The 24361-nt window shown below is 43.7% G+C and overlaps 1 protein-coding gene across 2 annotated transcripts in view; it reads left to right on the top strand.

Annotated features, from left to right (window-relative positions):
- The window catches only part of DLC1 (DLC1 Rho GTPase activating protein), a 267434-nt gene that overhangs the window by 47385 nt on the left and 195688 nt on the right, over positions 1-24361 (top strand). For both annotated transcript variants that reach the window (XM_072123882.1, XM_072123889.1), the window contains exons 3-4: positions 8816-8971; positions 20092-20229. In XM_072123882.1, coding sequence (XP_071979983.1) covers positions 8816-8971; positions 20092-20229 — 294 coding nt within the window. The remainder of the gene's footprint in view (positions 1-8815; positions 8972-20091; positions 20230-24361) is intronic.

A 24361-nucleotide genomic window follows, 5' to 3' on the forward strand; every position in this document is an offset into this window, starting at 1 on the left:
TGTTTTTTTGGTCTCTGTGACAATTGGATTTTAAAACTGTTGGATTGTCATAAGAACCAGGATTAACAATAAAGCTTCATTACAGGCACCTTCTATAACTCATAGCTGTTTATTTTAGCCTGGGACTAAAGTACTGTACAGTAAATTTTCAATTACCAGACGTCCGTTTGTAACTACGGGTCATGTGTAAGTTGGGGGACCGTCTTTAGTGTCCTATCTGCAGGCAGCATGTTGTAGAACATGAGGAGCTATAATGTGTACATAGTCTCCTATCTGCAGACTGTAAGTTATAGAGCAGGAGGATCTGGATGATTGGACATAGTGGGGCAGATTTACTTACCCGGTCCATTTGCGATCCAGCGGCGCGTTCTCTGTGGTGGATTCGGGTCCGGCCAGCATTCACTAAGGTAGTTCCTCCAACGTCCACCAGGTGGCGCTGCTGCACTGAAGTTTCCCGGAATGCACTGATCTTCACCAAGCTGGACCGAGTGAAGGTAAGTGTGAGTCCCGCAACACTTTTTTTTTTAAATGCGGCGGTTTTTCTGAATTTGTCAGGTTTTCATTCGGCCATGCCCCTCCATTTCCGTTGCGTGCATGCCAGCACCACAATCCAATCTCGTGCGACAAAATCCAATTCAGGGAGAATCGGCGCAAATCGGAAATATTTGGGTAACACGTCGGGAAAACGCGAATCGGGCCCTTAATAAATGACCCCCAGTGTCTTATCTGCAGGCAGCATAGTATAGAACAGGAAGAACTGCGCAGATTTTAAATAGAGTCCTATCTGCAGGCTACATGTTGTAGAGCAGGAGGAAGTGAGCTGACAGAACCTAGTGTCCTATCTGTTCATTTAGCAATTCATTTAGTAATAAACCATGTAAAGTAGATGTATATAACGTTGCAATTTGCTTTGAATTGATAAATAGGACTCGTACAAATGAAGAGACAATTCTTCCCTGCACTATCCATCAGCAATATTTATTTTTTTACATGTTTTGCATTGTAGACATCACTCAATGTTAGGCTGCATTCACACGACCATATGAAAACGGTCGTATGCTACCGTACCGTTTTATATGGATGGCCACATTCATTTCAATGGACAATACGTCCAACCATTTATATTGCCATTGTTCACACCTTATTGTACCGTATATACAGGCTCATACACCACGGAACTACGGGACTGGAGAAATCAGAGATTCTTGTGAATGTAGCCTTAGTCAGTATTGGTAGACATAGACACAGCTAATTTTTTTGTCCTGTAAGTCAAAGGTTATATATTTGGCAATTTTCCACCTAAATAACTTTACCCTCATTTTGACAGATAAAACTTTTTACACGTAATTAGGAAAGTATGTAGGAAAAACTTCCATATAGGCATTTATTACTTATATTAAAATCATACAGTTCAATGATAAATTATGTGCTGTTCTCCCATGGATTTATGCATGCTCCGGAGCTTGGGCCAGGTCCGCCGGAGTTCACCTTCTTCTTCCCGGTGTATGTGAGTGTGTGTCTTGTGACACAAATTGGTTTTTAAATTCTGCTTTTTTCCGAATCCATCGGGTTGTCCGACGGCTACGGGCTCCGATTTCTGTCGTGTGAAAGCTGGCGCCGATGCGCCACAATCCAATTGTACGCGCCAAAAACCCGTGGCACTTCGGCGCAAAGCGGCGAAAATCTGAAATATTCGGGGAACCCCGACCGAATTGCGGCCGCAGGACCTTTAGTAAATGAGCCCCATTATGTTGGTAATGCCCATGTACCCCAGATGGATTGTATTGTTTCCCCAGTACAGGTTGCTTATTTTGTAGGCATCTGTCCCCCCCCCCTTTTTCTTTTTATTGTATGCATGTCCATATACTTCAATAAAATTATGATCTTATTGTAATTGTTATTGCTTTTCTTTTGATAGGTTTAGTACATAGAGGTCTAGGATATTGGGGAAATATTGGGATGACCTCAGTTTCACCCCATAAGAAGCTCTGATCTCTGGGGTCTTCATAAAACAGATCTGCAGGTCAATTAATCTTCTGTTCATCTTAATTCTTTCAAAATGTTCTGCACATGATGAGACAAGACATTCACGTTTAGGCCAAAATTGTTGCTACAATTAAATTCCTCCAATAAATGTGAATAGTTCAACTAGTGTTTACTCGAGAGACTTGGTATTACAACTTTGTGAAGGTGGTGACTATATATGTAGCAGTTAGTTCTTTAATAACTACAATTCTGATGGTTGATGTGGAGCTTTTGCATGCAGTTGCCCTCTCTATCTCACATTTTCTCTACGGTCACGGAGTGAATTAGTTTGATATAAATAAATAATCACAGGTTGCCAAATAACAATATCTGTGTTTGCTGGAAGAAGAACTGTTTGTGGGTCATACACCCTGTTTAGAGAATAAAAATATTCACAGATGTTACTATTAGCACATCAACAATAGCAACAACTTTAGGGAATAGCGATACAGCTGTGAACTTTACTGAAGATACATCAGCGAGCGGAGGCGTTCTGGGGATAAACACACATAATTATAGGAAGTAGATACAATAGCAGTTGTTATATTTAGGAAGTGTCCACAGTTATAAAACATAATTCTTTAGCAGCTCTGAAGAATTATTGATAAAAAAACAAGGTTAGGCTGGATCACACCATGTTGTGTTTCTCTGTTGAAAGGCTGCCCTGGGAAGATTACCAACGTGTCCTTACGACGGAGGGCAGAGACTTATTCACTGTATATGGTTCCTTCTCCTACCCCCTGAATGTGGGAGGAGGAATGAACATCACATTTGTTGCCGTACGTTGTATAGAATCCTCCCGACGTGTCCTTATAACACAGGGCACAGATATATGCCAGGATATGCTCATACAGCAGGATACTTCCTCCTGGTCCTCCACTCCCCCCTGAAAGCAGTTTGGGGTGTTTCCCCAGTGATATCACCATACTAATTTGACCACGTAAAGCTGCAGACATTGTTGGGTGTGCTGTGTAAAATGCATTTATTGTCTGGGATCATAGCTTAGCTTTGTACACTGTGGTGCACTGGTGTGTGAGATCTCTGAACATGGCTCTACAACCCCACCCCCTACTCTGTATTAGATCTGTAGTGGGCTTCTGGTTAGCCTTTACAGCAGAGAGGAGGGGCTGGGGAGTGTTGAATATATAGATCAAAGAATACAGTGTTCCAAGTCCAGCTACACTCCAATTTCAATGTCCTCCACAAAGGTATGATTACAGTGGTCACCAGAACAGCTACCTAGAGGCTCATTCAGACAGCCGTGTGTGGGCCCGGTCCCAGAGGTGGAGGGTGGAAGGGTGAGTGTTCTTTACCCCTCCGCCCTCCATAGGCAGACGAGCGGCCGTGTCGCAAATCTGCCAAAATATAGGGCATGTCCTATATTTTGCAGTGCAGCTGCCCATCTCAGTCATGGTGGTGTGACACACCGTGAGCTCAAAGCATCGAGACTGAGAGCCATAAACTGTAGGTCTATGGGGGCCGCGATCTGGTCACAAATCATGCAATCAGATCACGACCTACGTAATGGCCTCCTAAATTTACTGTAATGCACTGCAGCTTCGTATAGGTATAACTGCTGATAGACTCCCATTGAGACCATGTAAGTTTTATAACCCATCTTTACATCCCCTGGAGTCTACTATAGCAAATTCTGCATAAGGAAACAGCTATGCTTCCAAGCATAGATATTTATTTTGATAGGAAATGGTTCATATAAAATCCATTACTATAATTTATGAGTCCCTCTGTTTCCATAGTAAAATAAGATTTTCAGCTAAAAGACAGATGAGGGCAGTGCTGTATTTGACCCAGTATCTGTCCATTTTGTTATTCAACAGTCCTGATCTTTTGGAAGTTTAAAATGCTTTGCTGAGCAGTAAGAAATATGTCATCGATAAGCATAGATGTCTTGCTATGGACACACAAGGTATATATGTTAAGGAGGAGAAAAGAAACTGATTCAATCAATCCAGCTCACCTGGTGTTCCACGGTTTCAAAAGAGCTATAGACATAGTCACAAGGTCTCGAAATGCGTAAGATGTGTCGATCTACTACTCTCTGATGTTGCCAATTTGTCTGTTTCTGGTTTTATGAGGAAGAAATAAAGAAAAAGTTTTATTGAGAATTCATCTCTGTGGACTTACTGGTTCATTTTAACAAGCTTCTCCTAATGTTAAGGAGGACTTTTGTGGATTTGATGGTTCTTTATTGTAATTGAGAAACATTTTTGCGCTCAACTCAAAATGTTTTAAGCTTTAAGCCACCTTGTAGCTATATGAACAATTTAATGATGTGCCTGAATTGTAAAGAAAGGGGCAATAGTATTGTAATGATGGGGGTGATGCTCCAGGGCTTCCAGCAAAAGCCCAGATAATAGTCAGTGTTGTACATTGATAAAATCTGGACAGGTGCTGAGGATTGAGCACTGTTTCCAGATCATAGAAACCCTAGGATAATCTAATTGTTCAATAGGAAACATTGCTATGAATATATGGTCTACTGCTGTGTCTATGTACATATACATTGATACTAGTATAGTACATTGATACTGGAATAATGGATACCAGTAGTGGCACAATATAATATTACTGTAGAAGGCAGTAAAAGTCTAGACCACTGCTTCAAGTCAGAAGTTTTCAAATATGACCTTATAACCAATGATAGAATATATTGTATGGAAATAGTTTTTATTAATAAAAAGAGATTAATAAATACACCTATTATAACTTAGAAGAGGCATGCTAACATAGCAAAATGGTATTCCCCCCTATTACCCAGTATCCACAGAAGAGGTCAGAGCTAGAGCTGATGTTCAGGTTCATCGTCAGCAATGTGGCTTTCCTAGCCAATCATCAGCAATGTGGCTTTCCTAGCCAATCATCAGCAATGTGGCTTTCCTAGCCAATCATCAGCAATGTGGCTTTCCTAGCCAATCATCAGCAATGTGGCTTTCCTAACCAATCATCAGCAATGTGGCTTTCCTAGCCAATCATCAGCAATGTGGCTTTCCTAGCCAATCATCAGCAATGTGGCTTTCCTAGCCAATCATCAGCAATGTGGCTTTCCTAGCCAATCATCAGCAATGTGGCTTTCCTAGCCAATAATCAGCAATGTGGCTTTCCTAGCCAATCATCAGCAATGTGACTTTCCTAGCCAATCATCAGCAATGTGGCTTTCCTAGCCAATCATCAGCAATGTGGCTTTCCTAGCCAATCATCAGCAATGTGACTTTCCTAGCCAATCATCAGCAATGTGGCTTTCCTAGCCAATCATCAGCAATGTGGCTTTCCTAACCATTCATCAGCAGTGTGGCTTTCCTAGCCAATCATCAGCAATGTGGCTTTCATCCTTCCTTGAAAGCAAATTGTTTACTCCAAGTTTGTCCTGGAATAATTCTGCACCTTTTTTGGTGCATTTAGCACATCAGCTCCAACATCAATAAATCGGGCAAACATAAAGACAAGGCAAATTTGTTGAACCTCTGGTAACACTGCAATTTTTTCACCCCACATAAAACAGAGACAGAAATTTAGATAAATTACTATGGATTAGTTTTTGCAACTTTATTTATTGCATCCACATAAACCAAATGTAATTTCCTAGTAAAACGGTCCAGTGTCCTAATTCTTTATGTTCCTTGGACATGCATGTGGAAATGTATACCCACAATAAATATGCTGTTCGATATCTTTTGTCAGGTTGAAAATAAATGTTAGTTACATGAATGAAGAATTGTTTGTGTATCAAAGCGATGACTTGGCTCGCTGCAAGGAAAGAGATAATGACTTCAGATGCTTTATGATATTATCTTATGTTATGATCCCTGCAGGTGTCCAGTGCCCATGGGAAAAAATACTGCTGGATCTGTTGTTTCTTTTTCTTCTAATTTTTTTTCTCTTTAACTTGATTCTCTTATTTGCTAGTAACTTCATGAAAATAAATCTACTATAAAGCATCTTAACTTTATAAGAACTGCACAGGTATTTAAGAAGTATCTGCGCTGGGATTGTGGCCCACACAACCCTTTCTTGGCGCAGCTGCGCTGGCTTCCATGCGACACAAATTAGGGGATGCACCGTTGGACAGTCCAACTGATTCGGGCCAAGCGCCGTATTTAACTTTCAAAATGTGTTGCATGCCCTATGTTAAAGGTGCACCACAAAAAAGATGATGAACTCTGTTGGGCCAGTGCGAGGAAGCATCACATCCATGATTTCTGGAGCACATACTTAGTGAATCGCCGCACGCAGTATTATAAATGGACAATGCACTTTCAGTGAGTAACATCATGACCTTGTAAGTAAATGTGCCCCATTGACTGAAATTTATTTCCCTAATAAGTTTTCATTAGAAGTGGTGAGCAGTGAGGATTTATTTTAGGGCGGCACGGTGGCGTGCCGGTGAGTGAGTAGCACTTCTGCCTTGCAGTGCTGGGGTTCTGGGTTCAAATCCCACCCATGTCAACATCTGCAAAGAGTTAGTATGTTCTCTCCGTGTTTGTGTGGGTTTCCTCCGGGTACTCCGGTTTCCTCCCGCCCTCCAAAACATACTGTTAGGTTATTTAGATTGTGAGCCCCATTGGGACAGGGACCAATTTGACATGCTTTGTGTAGCACTGTGTAATCTGTGTGCGCTATATAAATAAAGAATTATTATTTTTTAGCTTGCTTGCCACAGTGCTGGGGGAATACTGTGCAAAATGCGGTGCTGTGCTACTGAAAAGGAGAAAAACTAGCCCAAATATATCAAAATAAAAAAACATATCAATATATCAATATTCTGGCGCCCATGCACTTCTCCGGTAGAATGCACATATTTTTTTTTGGTGCACCTTTAACATAGGGCGTGACACAATTGTGGCAAAGAGAAGTCTCCATGATGTTCTGTATCTGATGGAAAAGGATTGTCACTAGGAGGAGCAAACCAGGAAGAGGGTCAGGACTGACTAGGCCAGGCAGTAAGAGAGGTCTGCACCCTTCTGATGGAAGCCCTGGAGTGCAACACATTCTATAGCTGGGCCAGCCATTATGTATAAGTCCAAAAAACCCTCCTGAGTAGATGATAGAGAGATAAAGATAACTGTGATCAGCCTCTAACAGTGAACATTGATCAAATGAATAGGCCCTTTAACCCATCAAAATCTAGCACCTATCTAGCACCTTACAAAGTACACAATATCCATTGGGACATGCAAACAAGGATGTAGAATGGACAAACAGTGGCAGCAGTATTTGCAATGTTATGGGCTATGTATGGCCAAACCCTTACAACTAAGGTGTAGTATAGACTCTGTTGCTAAATTTTTTATGAAAGGAATGGCCCTAGCATATGGCGAAAAATAATGGTTAAAAAAATTAAGTTACAAATTTGTATCTAACCTCTGCATAGCTGCAAAAATTACAATAGCCACTTCATTGAAGAAGGCGGCTATTCCTTTTCAGTTGGTGAAGACTAAAATGAACTGGATCATGGTTAATGATAGATTGCAGTCTATATTATCTGATAAGGAGTTATTTACTAAAGTCTGGCAAGATTGGGTTACCCACATCTCCACAACTTTGTAATATAGTATACATGTGACTTTCTTTCCTGCTTAAACCCCAGGCCAGGGGATAGTCTCCCTCCCTTCCCTCGTGTTGGGTACAGCCCCTACTGTTTGTCCTCCCTCCCTATATACCTTTTGAGTTGGAGTATATGGATTTGGGTTTGAAAGTCCGCAACTTGTCTCCATTTGAAGATGTGACATATCTTAAACGGGCCTCTGTGTAGGTCTAGTTTTCTATGCCTGTATACTTTTTGTTCTATTGGTTATTTTAAAACAAAACTTTCAATAAAAATTATTAAAAACCAAAAAATTAAGTTTATTGCACATCCTTAAAAACATAAGAAGCACCATAAAAAATTACCGTATATACTCGAGTATAAGCCAAGTTTTTCAGCACAAGTTTTTTATACTTGAGTCAAAAAAAACCAAACAGTGTACACACCTTCCAACACCCCCCGGCAGGTCCTCTTCCATACAGCGATGCTCCAGCATTGGGTCTGTGACCCCAAGCTGTCTGTCGCAGGGGGCTGGCAGGCTATATACTACAGGGGGCTGGCAGGCTATATACTACAGGGGGCTTGCTGGCTATATACTGGGAGGCTGTGACTAATACATTTCCCACCCTCAGCTTATACTCGAGTCAATAGGTTTTTCTAGTTTTTTGTGTTAAAATTAGAGGTTTTGGCTTATACTCGGGTAGGCTTATACTCGAGTATATAGAAAGTTTACGTGTTTTGCAACATGTATATTTCTTAGTCAGTATCATGGACTCAATACAAACTTTTGTTGTACGGATCCAAAAGGTGGCCACTATAGCAGTAAAAGGTTCCAGAAGGTACTTCCTGATGAATTTGTATACATTATCAAAAAAGTAACATTCTAACTATGACATTGTAATATGGAGATAGTCTTCCCTATATTGGCAGGCAGACACGTTACTCAAGGAAATAAAAAGGATTCACCTTGCGCCTTGGAGCCCTAGAGGAGCTTGTAGGGTATCTTTTCCCTATACAAAGAGACTAGTACAGGTTAGGCACTAGGTTACAGCAGTTTTGAGTAATGGACTCTGGCCACAAGGACTCTGTGTCCTTTCATATAGGTAGTGAAATTTTGTGGTCATTATCTCCATTTCATGTTGGGGCACAGATATCAGCTTAAGAAAAAAACCTCTCACATTTCTTTGCCTGCAATACACATTAGTATATTGGGAAAACATAATTATAAGATACTTTTTCTTTTCCTAGAAATTTAGACAATGCAGAGATCCATCAAGACTGGATTCTATGGTACTGCTCATAATGAAACTTGACCAGTTGGACCAAGACATAGACAATGCACTTAGTTCTCCATCGCTCTCCCGGAAACAAGTTTTCAGCCAACGATATCTCCAATCCACACAAGTAAGTAATATATAAGTGAGAGGGGTTACATTTATGTATCAATTTGAAGGGATATCATTTGTCCTATTTGAATAGTCGCTAGTATTACAGCTAACTGCAGTTATTATAGTACAAGTAAACACATGAATTATTGTTATAATATTATATCAAGGAAAATGCTTCCTTCTCTCCATACTTTGCCTATTATAATCCAAATCCGCTTTTTAATCTGAAATCTCTGCTGAATTTCATCTTGCTGGCAATATTGACAGAAACTCAACGGGGGACATTTTTTCTTCAATTTTTGTGACTTTTGTCGTTTTTTCCACTTTTCACAGTGATTATTGCTGTTGTTTCTCAAGTACGCCTTGGTCTGCACCTTGTGCAATGTTTCTTTGGTATCTTTATTTTCAGGATGTTTTATGTAACTTTTCACTTATGCATTACTTTTTTGCTTACTTTTGTGACTTAGGCGCAAATCTGCACCTGGTCCAGGGCAGGTGCAAAGGAAGGGTTATTTTCATGGACTCTGTTTTAACATGTAAATTGGAATTATTTCACATGCTTTAAATGTTTAAAATTTTGTACAAACATATGTTAGGCATTGAAAGTTTGGGCTGTTTTTTTTAAACTTATACATTTTTGCATTCACATTTTATTGAAATGTATTGGTTACTTATAAGGGTGCGGTCAAAAGTAAGCATGTGTTCTCATGTTTAGTTTTTTAGATGCAGTTTTAAAAGCCAAAAGCAGTTGTGGTAATGGGTGAGTTCCTTCCACTGAGAGAAGCTGCTCCTCCTCCTTTTTTCACTCCAATTCTTGTTTTGGACATCGAAAACTGCATCTGAAAAACTGAACGTTTGAACGCACCCTGAGAATAACAGATTTGCCAAATTACATTGCTGTCAACATGGTGTTTACAAAATGTGCATGTTATCATTGTGTTAACACACATATTTGTAAACACTTTAACACATGCTTTTTGTAAACGCAATGTTGACAGCAATGTAATTGGGCAAATCTCCTCTTCTCAGCTGTTTTGATATGTTTGCAAATGTCTGTGTTAACGCCACTTGTGACCACAGCCTCATATGTCACCCTCTACCTTGGGCGGACTAGAGTGCTTAAAAATGCAGGCCATGGCCTCAAATGCAAATTTCATGTATCAATCCTCTTCATGTACACACACTGTAGCTGCTATATTTTGTTGATGGGTTGGGTCCACTCGCTTTAAATAAGAGAGTGATTAGGAAGTACAAGGCATCATATAAAGTTTGACTTGAAGCCTCATTATTTTGACTTAAAGTGTTTTGGAAATTCTCGTGAATGCATCCATGTAAATGTATCCTATAACTTTCTATAATATATTCCATCTACCTGCCAAGTTTCACTGTCTTTTCCAATGGGCTCATCCAGAAGATTAAATTACCGGACTGCTGTACGTCAATGATCTTGCCCCATGTCGACCCAGTGATCTGTTACTTCTCATAATTTTGGCATCTCTCCATAGTCATCATCTAATGCCAGCAACTCACTATAATTTAACTCAAAATCTTTCTTTCCCATACCAGATTATGGGACTAAAGCTTTATCCCCATCAAACATTTATGTTTTGGCAGCTGCTGACACATCTTATGATGCAGGATCATTTAGATGATTATTCTGCCATTTCTACGTTTTCCCATGTGTTTGAATCCAGAATTTCGTCTTGCTTTCATCACGGTTAGTTAAAATCATGGTTGGGTTTGACATTTGGTAGGTGGCAAGAGGGATTTGTGCAAATAGTCATTATCGGAGGCATAATAAGTTTGGCAAGCGTTGGTATAATTCAGGGAAAATCTGTAAAATCACTTCTGACAGTGGAAAACAAATACATCAGAACCTGGACAGAACTGAGAGTTCAGATATATGATGTTACCAGCAGTGATGAGCGGATGCATTAAAATTTGGGTTTGGCCAAGCGAGGCTCAAACAGATGGGACCAAAAATTCAGAGAATGGAGTCTTGTCTTTCTTGTGTGAAGGATGTGACAAAATGAATTTGCGGAATTCATTCATAACACCCGGGGCTCTTGGTTAAGCTGAATCGGGCCCAAACTTCTTCGGATCTGCGCAACACTAGTTACCAGTTATCACAAAAATCACTTGTATGTGGATTTGTAGTTGTAGGGGTGCATAGGTAGCAGTTATACCTGGGCGTATGACCCATATAGCTACTTAATAAAGCGCCAGTATTTCATATGACACATGGAAGGTGGGTAGTTATTGTTACTTAGTTGACACTTACTATAGGTCCATTTAATTGCTGGTGTCATCATTTGATTGTAATTGCAATGGTTGTGGAGAAAAATGTTGATCAATTAAAGTGGGTGCTAGGACCTGCGAATGAGATCCTGACATCATTGTGTGAATGTAGCTGCAAGACACATGAGCACATTACTGCTCCGTTCTCCATTCTCTCTGGGAAAGCTGTACAGTATGAGACTATCTTCAGAAATCATAGAAGATAATTACCGTACATTCTGCCATCACTGTTATTCCCTTAAAGAATAAATGGAGAAGGTATTTCTCATATCTATTTTGTCACTTCCTTAATGCAAGAATGTCAGGATCCCATTTCCAGGATTATTGGGAGTTCCACTTGTTTGATCCCCACCAATCAGCAAGGTATGGCATATTGTCACGGGCACCCCCGCGATCCATACCACGGATCGCGGGTGCACCCGTGCCTCCGTTGCGGGCACCCCCGCGATCCATATCGCGGATCGCGGGTGCACCCGTGCCTCCCTCCGCTGCCCCACTGCTGCTCCGGTGCACTCACCTCTCCTGGCTCCCGCTCCCGTCCGGACTGGGTCTCGCGCGCGGCCCCGCTCCCTAGGGCGCGCGCGCGGCACTGCCTCAAGATTTAAAGGGCCAGCGCACAGGTGATTAGTATTGGTCATTTCCTGTTTTGTATATAACCCTTTGTTTCCCATCATTCCCTGCCGGATCTTTGTGCCTCTTAGCCTTAGAGAAAGCTTCCTAGCGAGTATTGCTGTGTTCCTGCGTATTCCTGTATTCCTGCGTATTCCTGTATTCCTGCGTATTCCTGTATTCCTGCGTTCCAGTGTATTCCTGTGTGTTCCCGTTCCTGAGTTCTGTGTTACCTGTGTTCCTCCCTGTTGCTGTGTGCCTGTGTTCCCGGTCCCTCCTGCCTGGACCTCCTGTTGCTGACCCCGGACTTGAACCTGACGTTGCATCTCTGCCGCCTGCCCTGACCCTGTGCCTGGACCCGACTACGAGTTTGTCATCCGTTAAGGTACCTCGACCTCGGCTGCCACCGTGGGCTAGTCACACCTGGGAACGACCTAGTGGTATCCTGCCGCAGCAAGTCCAACCCGCTTTGCGGCGGGCTCTGGTGAAAACCAGGTGCCGCTAGGCTCCGGTTCCGGGTGTTGGCTAGTTACATCTCCCGCGGTGGTCCAGAGGATCCACTGATCCTAACAGTAAGATCCGGCCATGGATCCCGCCGAGGCTCCTTCTCCCAGTCAGCCTGATCTCGCCACCATCGTGATCCACCAGTCCCGGCAGATTGCAGCACAGCGGAATCAGCTAGAGCAAGTCACCGCCATGCTCCAACAACTACTTGCTACCCAACATCAGCAACAGTCTCCTGAAGCGGCCGCTGCGACCCCTGCTGCTCCGGCTTATCTTCCTGCTGCTGAACCCAGGCTACGCCTCTCTTTGCCCGGCAAGTATGATGGAGATCCAAAGATGTGCAGGGGCTTCATAACCCAGTGCTCCTTGCACATAGAACTGATGCCGTCGCAATTTGCCACAGAGCGGTCCAAGGTGGCATTTGTCCTCAGCCTTCTTTCCGGGAAAGCCCTGGCCTGGGCTACTCCGCTTTGGGACAGAGATGACCCGGTTGTGTCTAACCTCACTGCGTTTCTGTCAGAGTTCCGGTCTGTCTTCGAGGAACCAGCACGAGCCTCCTCTGCGGAGTCTGCATTGTTGAACTTGCGTCAGGGCAACTCATCGGTGGGAGAGTACGCAGTTCAATTCCGCACCCTGGCTTCTGAACTTGCGTGGAACGATGCAGCCCTCATCGCTACATTTAAGAAAGGGCTCTCTGCGCAGGTCAAGGACGCACTGGCAGCTCGGGATCTTCCATCTAGTCTGAGTGACCTCATCACCTTGGCCACTCGAATTGATGTTCGGTTTAAGGAGCGAGCTGAGGAACTACGCTCCGAGTATCCCCAAGGCCGTGTTAGACGCATTCCTCGCCTGGCGCCAGTCTTCCAAAGGCCGCTCCAGGGTCCACCTGAATCTTCTGCTGAGGAACCCATGCAGGTTGACCGAACCCGGCTCACTCTACGAGAGCGTTCAAGACGCCGACAGGAGAACCTATGTCTGTACTGTGCCAGCCCTGAGCATTTCATCGGTTCCTGTCCTGTCCGTCCTCAACGTCCGGGAAACGCCAGCACCTAGGCTTCTTGGGAGAAGCGTCCCTAGGTGTAAATACAGCTTCTCCACGTCTGACTCTTCCCGTGCTCCTCAGCGTTGGCACCGGTACCCAGATCCAGGTTACTGCCTTCCTGGACTCGGGCTCTACAGCGAACTTCGTGGATGCAGCCTTGGTCTCTCGGCATCACTTCCCGGTGGTTCATCTTGAGAAGCCATTGTCTATTGCCTCGGTCAATGGTCAGATTCTCTCCGTACCCATCTGGTTTCGCACGGAGCCCCTGCTTCTGCAAGTTGGTGCCCTACATCAAGAGAGACTTTCGTTTTTTGTGCTGCCCCAAAGCACATCTGCTCTACTGCTGGGTCTCCCCTGGTTGCAGCTTCATGCCCCTGTACTGGACTGGTCCTCCGGGCATATCCTCCGTTGGGGTCCGAACTGTGCTTCACGTTGTATGCAGGTTCCCCGTCCGCTACCTGTGAGGACTTCGACTTTGGCTCCCAAGTCTCTGGAGGGTCTGCCAGCTTGTTATCGGGACTTTTCGGACGTTTTCTCCAAGAAGCAGGCGGAGATTCTACCACCACATCGTCCCTATGATTGCCCTGTGGATCTTCTTCCTGGCGCCACTCCTCCCAGAGGTCGTGTCTACCCTCTTTCAGTACCTGAGTCTCTAGCCATGTCCGACTACATCAAGGAGAATCTGCAGAGGGGTTTTATACGCAAGTCCTCCTCTCCGGCTGGCGCAGGGTTTTTCTTCGTTACCAAGAAGGACGGCTCCCTACGTCCCTGTATAGACTATCGTGGGCTGAATAAGATCACGGTAAAAAACCGTTACCCTCTGCCGTTGATTACAGAACTCTTTGATCGCCTACGTGGTTCCAAGGTGTTCTCCAAGCTGGACCTCCGTGGTGCTTACAATCTCAAACGGATCCGCAAAGGTGATGAGTGGAAGACGGCGTTTAACACCCGTGACGGGCACTTTGAGTACCTAGTGATGCCCTTTGGACTGTGTAATGCCCCTGCTGTTTTTCAGGAGTTTGTGAACGACATTTTTCGGGACCTTCTTTATACTTGTGTCGTGGTCTACCTCGATGACATCTTGGTGTACTCTCCAGACCTTGAGTCCCACCAGGCACACGTACGACAAGTTCTAGGTCGACTTTGTGCCAATCACCTCTATGCCAAGTTAGAAAAATGCCTGTTTCACCAGCACTGCCTTCCCTTCCTTGGTTACATAATTTCCAACAGAGGCCTTCAGATGGACCCCGCGAAGCTGTCTGCAGTTCTTCAGTGGCCACGTCCAGAGGGCCTCCGAGCCATACAGATGTTCCTGGGGTTTGCGAACTATTACCGTCAGTTTATTCCCCATTTCTCCACTCTGGTGTCCCCCATCGTGGCGCTCACCAAGAAGGGTGCCAATCCACGTGCCTGGTCTCCAGCTGCTGAAATGGCCTTCTCCAAGTTAAAGTCTGCTTTCTCCTCGGCTCCCGTACTCTCTAGGCCAGATACGGACAAACCCTTTCTTCTGGAGGTGGACGCATCCTCCATAGGAGCTGGAGCGGTGCTCACTCAGAAAGGGCCCAAGGGCCGAACTTTGACTTGCGGTTTCTTTTCCAAGACTTTTTCTCCTGCTGAGAGAAATTATTCCATTGGAGACAGAGAACTATTAGCCATCAAACTTGCTCTTGAAGAATGGCGATATCTTCTGGAGGGAGCTCTCCATCCTGTTTGTGTGTACACTGACCACAAGAATCTTCTGTACCTCCAGACAGCCCAGCGCCTGAATCCCAGGCAAGCCCGGTGGTCTTTGTTCTTCTCCCGCTTTGACTTGCTGATTCATTTTCGTCCGGCAGACAAGAATATCAAGGCTGATGCTCTGTCCCGTTCGTCAGATGTTGTTGGAGATGAACCAGTTCCTCGGCACATAATTTCTCCTGATCAGCTTGTTGTTGCAGCTCCGGTGGACCTTCGGCAGCTGCCTCCTGGCAAGACATATGTTAGACCTGCTCTCAGGAAGAGGATTCTGTCTTGGGGACATTCTTCTCGTCTGGCTGGGCACCCTGGGGTGCAGCGCTCCTTGGCCCTCATCTCCCGCTATTACTGGTGGCCAGACCTGGTCAAAGATGTTCGGGAGTTTGTGGGATCCTGCTCCTCCTGTGCCCGCAATAAAGCCTCTCGTCTCAAACCGGCTGGACTGTTACTCCCGTTGCCGATACCCAGTCGCCCGTGGTCTCACGTGGCAATGGACTTTGTTACTGATTTGCCTGTCTCCTCGGGCAATACTGTCATCTGGGTGGTGACGGACCGGTTTTCCAAAATGTCCCATTTTGTTCCCCTTCCAGGTCTTCCGTCTTCTCCACAGCTTGCCAGTTTGTTCTTCAAACATATCTTCCGTCTGCATGGCCTTCCGCTTCACATTGTGTCCGATCGAGGAGTCCAGTTTGTCTCTAAATTCTGGCGTTCTTTATGTAACCAACTGCAGGTCATCCTTGACTTTTCTTCTGCTTACCACCCTCAGTCGAATGGTCAAGTAGAGAGGGTGAACCAGACTTTGGGCTGCTACTTGCGCCACTTCGTCTCAGCCCGTCAAGACAATTGGACTGACCTTCTACCTTGGGCTGAGTTCTCTTACAATTCTCTGGACTCGGGATCTACTGGTTCGGCTCCGTTCTTCGTGGTCTATGGACGTATTCCTCGCCCACCTCTCCCGCTGTCTACTCCCTCTGTTGTCCCTGCGGTGGAGGATCTGGTGCAGGATCTCAAGGCTGTTGGGGACCAGACCCGCCAGTCCCTTCTACGAGCTTCAGACCGTACCAAGACCCAGGCTGATAAAAGACGTCGAGCTCCTCCTGTCTTCTCTCCTGGTGACAAAGTATGGCTATCCTCCAGATACGTCCGGCTTAAGATACCCAGCTATAAACTTGGGCCCCGGTTCCTTGGCCCCTTTGAGGTAATCAAGCGCATTAATCAAGTGGCATACAAGCTCCGCCTTCCTCCATCTATGCGCATCCCGAACTCCTTTCATGTATCCCTCCTGAAGCCAGTCGTCTTGAACCGCTTCTCCCAGCAATCCCCTCCTCCGGCTCCTGAGGCTGATTCTCCAGATGTATATGAAGTCAAGGAGGTTCTGGACATGAAGTTCGTAAGGGGTAAGCGGTTCTTCCTTGTAGATTGGAAGGGGTTCGGGCCTGAGGAGAGATCCTGGGAGCCTGAAGAGAATATTTTTGATCGGACTCTCCTCCAGAGGTTTCTTGGGACCAAAAAGAAGAGGGGGAGGCCGAAGGGGGGGGGGGGTACTGTCACGGGCACCCCCGCGATCCATACCACGGATCGCGGGTGCACCCGTGCCTCCGTTGCGGGCACCCCCGCGATCCATATCGCGGATCGCGGGTGCACCCGTGCCTCCCTCCGCTGCCCCACTGCTGCTCCGGTGCACTCACCTCTCCTGGCTCCCACTCCCGTCCGGACTGGGTCTCGCGCACGGCCCCGCTCCCTAGGGCGCGCGCGCGGCACTGCCTCAAGATTTAAAGGGCCAGCGCACAGGTGATTAGTATTGGTCATTTCCTGTTTTGTATATAACCCTTTGTTTCCCATCATTCCCTGCCAGATCTTTGTGCCTCTTAGCCTTAGAGAAAGCTTCCTAGCGAGTATTGCTGTGTTCCTGCGTATTCCTGTATTCCTGCGTATTCCTGTATTCCTGCGTATTCCTGTATTCCTGCGTTCCAGTGTATTCCTGTGTGTTCCCGTTCCTGAGTTCTGTGTTACCTGTGTTCCTCCCTGTTGCTGTGTGCCTGTGTGCCTGTGTTCCCGTTCCCTCCTGCCTGGACCTCCTGTTGCTGACCCCGGACTTGAACCTGACGTTGCATCTCTGCCGCCTGCCCTGACCCTGTGCCTGGACCCGACTACGAGTTTGTCATCCGTTAAGGTACCTCGACCTCGGCTGCCACCGTGGGCTAGTCACACCTGGGAACGACCTAGTGGTATCCTGCCGCAGCAAGTCCAACCCGCTTTGCGGCGGGCTCTGGTGAAAACCAGGTGCCGCTAGGCTCCGGTTCCGGGTGTTGGCTAGTTACATCTCCCGCGGTGGTCCAGAGGATCCACTGATCCTAACACATATCCTAGAGAAAGGTAATAATTTAACCCTTTAAATAGTTACTTCTGAATTGTACTAAATCAGTGTTCACACTGATATCAGGGCTTCAGCTGTCCTGCTCCAATAAAGAAACAGAACACTGAAAGCAACAAAAGAAACAGATATAAATAAGAACAGTGGTCAAAACGCCTCTGTGACTACAAAGGGGCCCATTGGACTTCTTTTGAGTTGTCTGTTATTTCACTGGATATAGGCATTTATAATGGAGCCACCAATGTAGGTGTGAATAGCTCTCTGCACCATCCTGTTATTCGACTCTATCTGTGTCCTCTCTGGACTGGAGTCAGCCAGCGTCGGACTGGCCCACCAGAGTACCAGAGGATCCTTCGGTGGGCCCTGGCTCAACCCAATACTGAACCCCAGAGGTCCATCAGAAAACAACACAATTTGAAGGCTACTAGAGTATATTTCCTGGGGGGATAACAAAGAGTGCACCCCCAGATTGCACCATTGTTTTCACCAATACTCTATTGGGCCAGTCCGATCCTGGTAATTCTGCAATATGCCAATATGCAGCCTTATATATATAACTTTTTAGGAGCATTGGAAATAAGTATGGGTCAGTTGTACTTTGATTTGCACCTAAAAAGTCTCTAATTTGCTCAATAGGGGGCGAAGAAGGTGCAAATGAAAGAAAACATCTGTCTTGCAAAGAAAGATACATTAGCAACACTGCAACAGACACACACACCGGCAAACTTCTTAAGACACTGACATGGGTGCAAAAATGCTGCCAAAAAGGCACAAAAAAATGTGCATAGAAAATAAAATAAGTCAAAATAAAGATACAGGTGCCCCTTGACTTTATTATATTCACATGACTCCTACGGATCGTTATGTTATGTTTGGCTATTACTGTGGAAATTATTATGATCTCAGTGTTTTCTGGTTAATAAATGAAGAATTTCTTAACTTGATTTGTTAACTAATATTAATATAATGAATAAATAACTACTTTAAGATTTTATTTGACTTGTAGCCTGCAACTTCAGAAGTTACCAGAGGAGGGAGCTATAGAAACATAACAAAATCATAATTTTGCTAACTAGTTTGATGTTGTTGAAGAAATTCACAAAATATATCATTAAATCTTACCTGCACATTGACTGCCTGCACTACAATTACACTTCATGAACATGAACATTAGAGAACAGACTTTGCAAAGTTGTAAATTATTTTATTTCATGTTTCTCATTTTTGACTGAGGACGTTTCCTATAGATGAAGAAACCCCTTGTTGTTGTTGCTCTATATGTAAAACTTTCACTCAGCCATAAATGTCTCGGGAATGACATCAGTGCACATCCCTAATCTCTTACAGATGTCTGCAGCTTGTAAACACTTTGCAGGTTAATAAAAGATTACAGGAAATATTAAGCTCTGTTTACTGACAAGCAAATTATGAGCCCAAAGAACTGCAGAGATGCATCAGAGACCTCATCTGTGAGCATCTTCAATTAGATTTTGCTTTGACAATTTTACCTTCAACATAATTTAAATATTTTTATTTTTGCAGTAATATATGGTGCAGTTTGCCTGTGTAGTGTGCAGGGGGCGCCAGATTAATGAATTGTGGATTATGTTCTTCATGAATCTGGCGCCTCCTGCACTTCTCCGGCAGAGTGCACAGACTTATTTTTTGGTGCACCTTCAAGTATATATTTCTATACAACATATTCCATTTGAAGCAATTTTGTCAAACACTGCATGATAAATATGGTGCACGGTTCGGCTGAGCACCTGAACGCCCCTTTTAGTCGCATTGGGTATAATGCAGCGTAGTTCTGGATACTTTATATATATATACATGTACAAGCAGTTTGCACTGAAAAGAATGTCCAAAGTCAGACAAAAAACTGGTTGGGTAAAAGTCCTGGAGTTATGTGTAACCAGTATCGGACTGGCCCAGCAGAGCACCAGAGGATCCTCCGGTGGGCCCTGGCTCAATCCAATGCTGAACCCCAGAGATCCATCAGATTCAGAAAACACCACAATTTGGAGGCTGCTAGAGTATATTTCCTGGGGGATAATGAAGAGTCAGACCTCAAATTGATTTTCCCTGGTGGGCCTAAGGATACCCAGTCCGACACTGTGTATAACCATAACCAAACATGTGTGTGTTGTTAGTAGCAGCATGTTTGTGAAAAATGCATTTGTTTTCCTGGATATTCCTGAAGTTGGCTCTCTCTAGTGCACTGGTGTGTAAGATCTTTTCACTGAACACAGCACAGCCCTCCCTCCCTGAATAACTGCTGTAGTATAAAAACAGAAGCTGCTAGAACAAGAAAGAGATCCTGTGCTGTGTTTTATTGGGAGATCTCACATACAAAATTCAGAAACAATCATTGATTATAGATACATATTTTACAGTCCACACAAAATGCTACTAACAATGCACAGAAAAGATATGGGTACACATCTCTCCAGGGCTGCTAAGACCAAGATTAAATGAGCATAAACAACAGATTCAAACAAGAATAAAACAGAAAAGTGAATGAAATATACGCATGGATCTTAGAACTGATATCTGTATCTTATCTTTTGCCCAGGTTACAAGGTTTGCTTCTGAAAATGCACAAGATATTTCTCCACTGTGTCTTCCGCATAGCAGTATCTCCCAGGTACAGACTGTAGAAGATGCACCAGCAGCTCAGGGGATCGCGTGTGGAGCCAAACCAAAGACTTCGGTAAGCCAAGAAGCTTTTATTTTGATTTTTTGGCACCAAACATAAAGTTGATCTTTTCTTGAAATAATTCAGTGTTAATATAAAAATTGTCTTTGGTTGTATGAAAATAGAATTCTTACACCCCACCATAACAAATATACAGCTGTAATTCCACACAGAGAATATTTCAAGGGATCGTCTGGTTTACACAAACTCCTAAAAACTCCCCTTTAACAGCTCTTCCAATTATGCTTTATGTTTCCTAAAATATTACATGGATCCCTTATAGACCCCCTTATCGGGGGTTACATATTCCATCTCCTCAGTGTCCACCATCCACATCAGCTCCTCCAGCCTTCCTTCACTATAGTTTTCCTCTCATGTTCTCTATATGTTATCTAACCACCCTCCTCCATCTGGTCCTGCTGCGAAGCACAGATTACCCTCTTATAATTCACGTAACTCTGTCTGTCATATTTCAGGGTGTTTCATTTATTGTGCACCATAATTTACATAATTTTTTTTCTCAGGGTCAATACCAATGTAGGAATATCAAATCTATAGGGTTATTTAATCAAAAACTACAATTTTCCTATTAAAAAACATGACTCCATGCAGCTATAAGGACAAAAAAATAAAAATGTTACAGCTTGTTGAAGGCGTTTCCAAAAACCAAGACAAATAATAGTGATAATTAATGATGAGAGGCTTAAAGTTTGTGTTCATAACACAAGCTCAACCCCCCATCCCCCTCAATCGCAGTTGTTAACTCTTTTAAGTGAAAAAGTCACTTAAAGGACATCAACCACCAGATTACTGGAGGTAGAGTGTCCTAATTAGCCTGCTTGTCACATGTAGGGAAATGTGGTGACAGTGTTTATCGTGTAATTCACAATTTTTATTGCAAAAATAATAAGTTTGTGCTGGCGGTGCTCAGGCTAATGGTGCCTGAGTGCCTCTCGCTTTCCCAGAACTTTCTTATATTAATGCGCCCACCCCCCGGCCCGCTATAAGCCTTCTACTGCTTCCAATTACGGACCGAAGGGTGACATCAGAGTTCCCTGGCCAGGGCAGCCTAGACATCATAGATGAGCAGCCTATTTAGGACACTCTACCTCCAGTAATTTGATGGTAGATGTCCTTTAAATGGTTGCACTGACTTGATGTCGACTTTTTGGGTGAGATGCTCGCTCCCCGACGATGTAATCAGGAGCAACGAACCTCTCCAAAATGGTGGGGTGCAATGGTTGTTACTAGTTGAGGTCCGGGTTCGGATACTGAAAAAGATTTTTGGATTTGTGTTCGACTTAACTTGGACAAACCAAAATTTGAATGGGTCCGCTTCTCACTAGTCATATTGTTTATGTGGAATGATAAGAGGTTAAGATGAAAAGTAAATGTAAATGTATAGTGAATGCGTATGTGTGTACTTTACACAGTAGATTTGTACTTTGGGTTACTGGGGTAAAGTTTTGAGCTCATCATGCAATATGTCTTCCACATAACATGATAAGCAATTCCCTAGTTAATACATATATGGCTAAATAGGGGATTATACTGATCCTGTCCATAGACGGCTACTGATCTCCAAATGTAAGCAAACGCTTGAACTACACCGGCATTATGTGTACCACATTGTAGGTATGAAGAACTTTCTACACCGGTGGCTCTTGCAACATACGTGACATAAGGTGACATGAGGCAGAACCTCTACCAAGGCTCCTCTGATGAGAGGCATCAACATCTTAATGATTCTTCCCTGTGTAAATGTTTAGCCCAGTTGTAGATCTGTAACAGGTCAATTCAGACAGGGCATTGCTTGTTTTTCGCAGAATCAATATTTATTTTGTCCAACCCAGTTCAGGTATGAAACATATTTCAATCAAATTATTAAATGTGTTTCAGGGGTTCATACAATTTAGTTAACTAAAAGTTGGTAAATACAAAGGTTTGTATTGAGCTGTGTGACCACAAAAATTTCATCAAAAATGCATCACAAAGTCACTGAAAGAAACCATGGAAAAATGTACTACTAAACTTACCAAAGGAGGATGACGTGGCATATGATCAATGAGACCATAGAAGCCTTAGGTAATAAAGCTATTGTTGATAATGGAAGTATTATGCTGCTTTTATTCTAATATATATCTACTTAACTATGAATTACACAGAGGACGTGTACCTGCAATTACATTATAAACAGGTGACAATTAATGTGTAATGGCCTGCGTGACCTGTCACTAGTTTTGGGGGATGTAATTATCCACCAAGCTCATTCCCATATGACATATGTCTGGTGGCTCCCAAAGCATGCACAGCTCTTCCTTGGTTGGGACACACACACACACATTACACCTTTAGGTGCTTTTCTCCTATTCTAAATCCGTAAGCCTTCATATAGACCTGGTTCTTCCTTTTAAGCTCAAATGGGTTCCACCCTTCTGGGAAGGCTTTCTACAAGGCTTTGTTGGGTCTTGGAATTTTAAATCGTTTGATAATAAATTATAGAATCTTATTTAGAGACCGTGGGTGTCTTTGTGGTTCTTTCTTTCCCCGCATAACTTTCTAATGATCTGATTTAGAGCAGAGATCAATCACTTCTAGTGGTTTTAGTGTACAATCCAAAACACTTACAGAACAACCCACCCAACCCAGCCATGCTTTAGGGACATCGCTTAGAGGCGCAGTCAAAATCGGCTTTGCAAAGCCTCTCCCACAATGTTGGAAGTATACAATTGTCCTAAATGGGTTTCCACAGTTAAAGTCCAAGCAGACCTTTAATAAATAGCATTACACCACTTCCAACTTTTCAGTTGGCACAGGAGTTATCCAAAAGTCTGCCAGATACAGGCGGTGATTTTTTCACTTCACAGAACAGTAATCTCAAATCCCGTGGAGGCATTGAGTTTTACAATCTATGTGATATTTTTCATTGAGCGTAAGTATATAAGGCTTACAGTTTGCTGCTAGACCATGGAGAGGCACTCCAAAAAGCTCCCGGGATAGAGTGAGCAGAGCGTTGGAGACTTTTATTCACTTTGCCCCTCTGCACTCTGCTTGGTAACTTTTCTTGGTTTGTCACTTTGTGTTTCTGTGTTGCCTGAAATCAAACTTAGGCCTCATGCACATGACCATAATAGGGGCTGTGATCTGGACACAAGTTCCACGTTCAGTGTATCAGCGCTGGACGTGAGGATTTCGCTGTATCATGCAACCTAGTGTTTTCAACCAGGCAGCTTAATGTGCCATGTTGTCTCTGGAGCAATGGACAGCGCCCCTCGGGCCAACGCTTCTTACTGTTACATTGGCTTAGAACACTGTAAAGTAAGCTGCAACTTACCACAAGTATTGTCTTACAATCGTATATGTCTATATGTGTGTATGTATGGAACTACGTAACTAGGAAAGGTAAGCAAGTGAGCAACAAGCAAAGGCTGAAGTCTGTAGTTGTTGTCCTGTTGTAATATATATGTAACCGTGTCTGCATCCCTATCTATATGCCTATGTAAAAAAACAAATTCCCCTCCAGGGGATTAATAATTTTCCCACTGTGGGACAAATAATAATAATTTTTTATTTATATAGTACACACAGATTACACAGCGCTGCAAAGACGTTGCCAAATCAGTCCCTGTCCCCAATGGGGTTTACAATATAATCAACCTACCAGTATGTTTTGGAGTGTGGGAGGAAACCAGAGGAAACCCACATAAACACAGAGAGAACATACAAACTCTTTGCAGATGTTGGCATGGAACCCAGGACCCCAGCGCTGCAAGACTGTTGTGCTAAACACTAAGCCATGTGCTTACCCATGTTATGGCAAGGGCAAGCGTACAGCTGTGTGAATGAGGCCTTATGTTGATCACCTGATTGTTGGGTCAGCTTCAGTAGTAAAATCACTCAATGTTAACTCAAAGTTACCTATACAAACATATGCAGTGTCTATTTACCTTGTTTCACACATTTTTAAACAAGCTTATCGATGAGTGTCTAAATACTGGGACCCCAACTGATTATGAGAACCAGATCACCAGCAACCCAGAGAATGGTGGTCCTATATGGGGAGCATGGTGACTCAATAGATAGCACTACAGCCTTGCAGCGCATCCATGTCAACATCTGCAAAGAGTTTGTGTGTTCTCTTTGTGTT

Source organism: Engystomops pustulosus, chromosome 1 (assembly GCF_040894005.1).
Source record: "Engystomops pustulosus chromosome 1, aEngPut4.maternal, whole genome shotgun sequence".
NCBI lineage: Eukaryota > Metazoa > Chordata > Amphibia > Anura > Leptodactylidae > Engystomops > Engystomops pustulosus.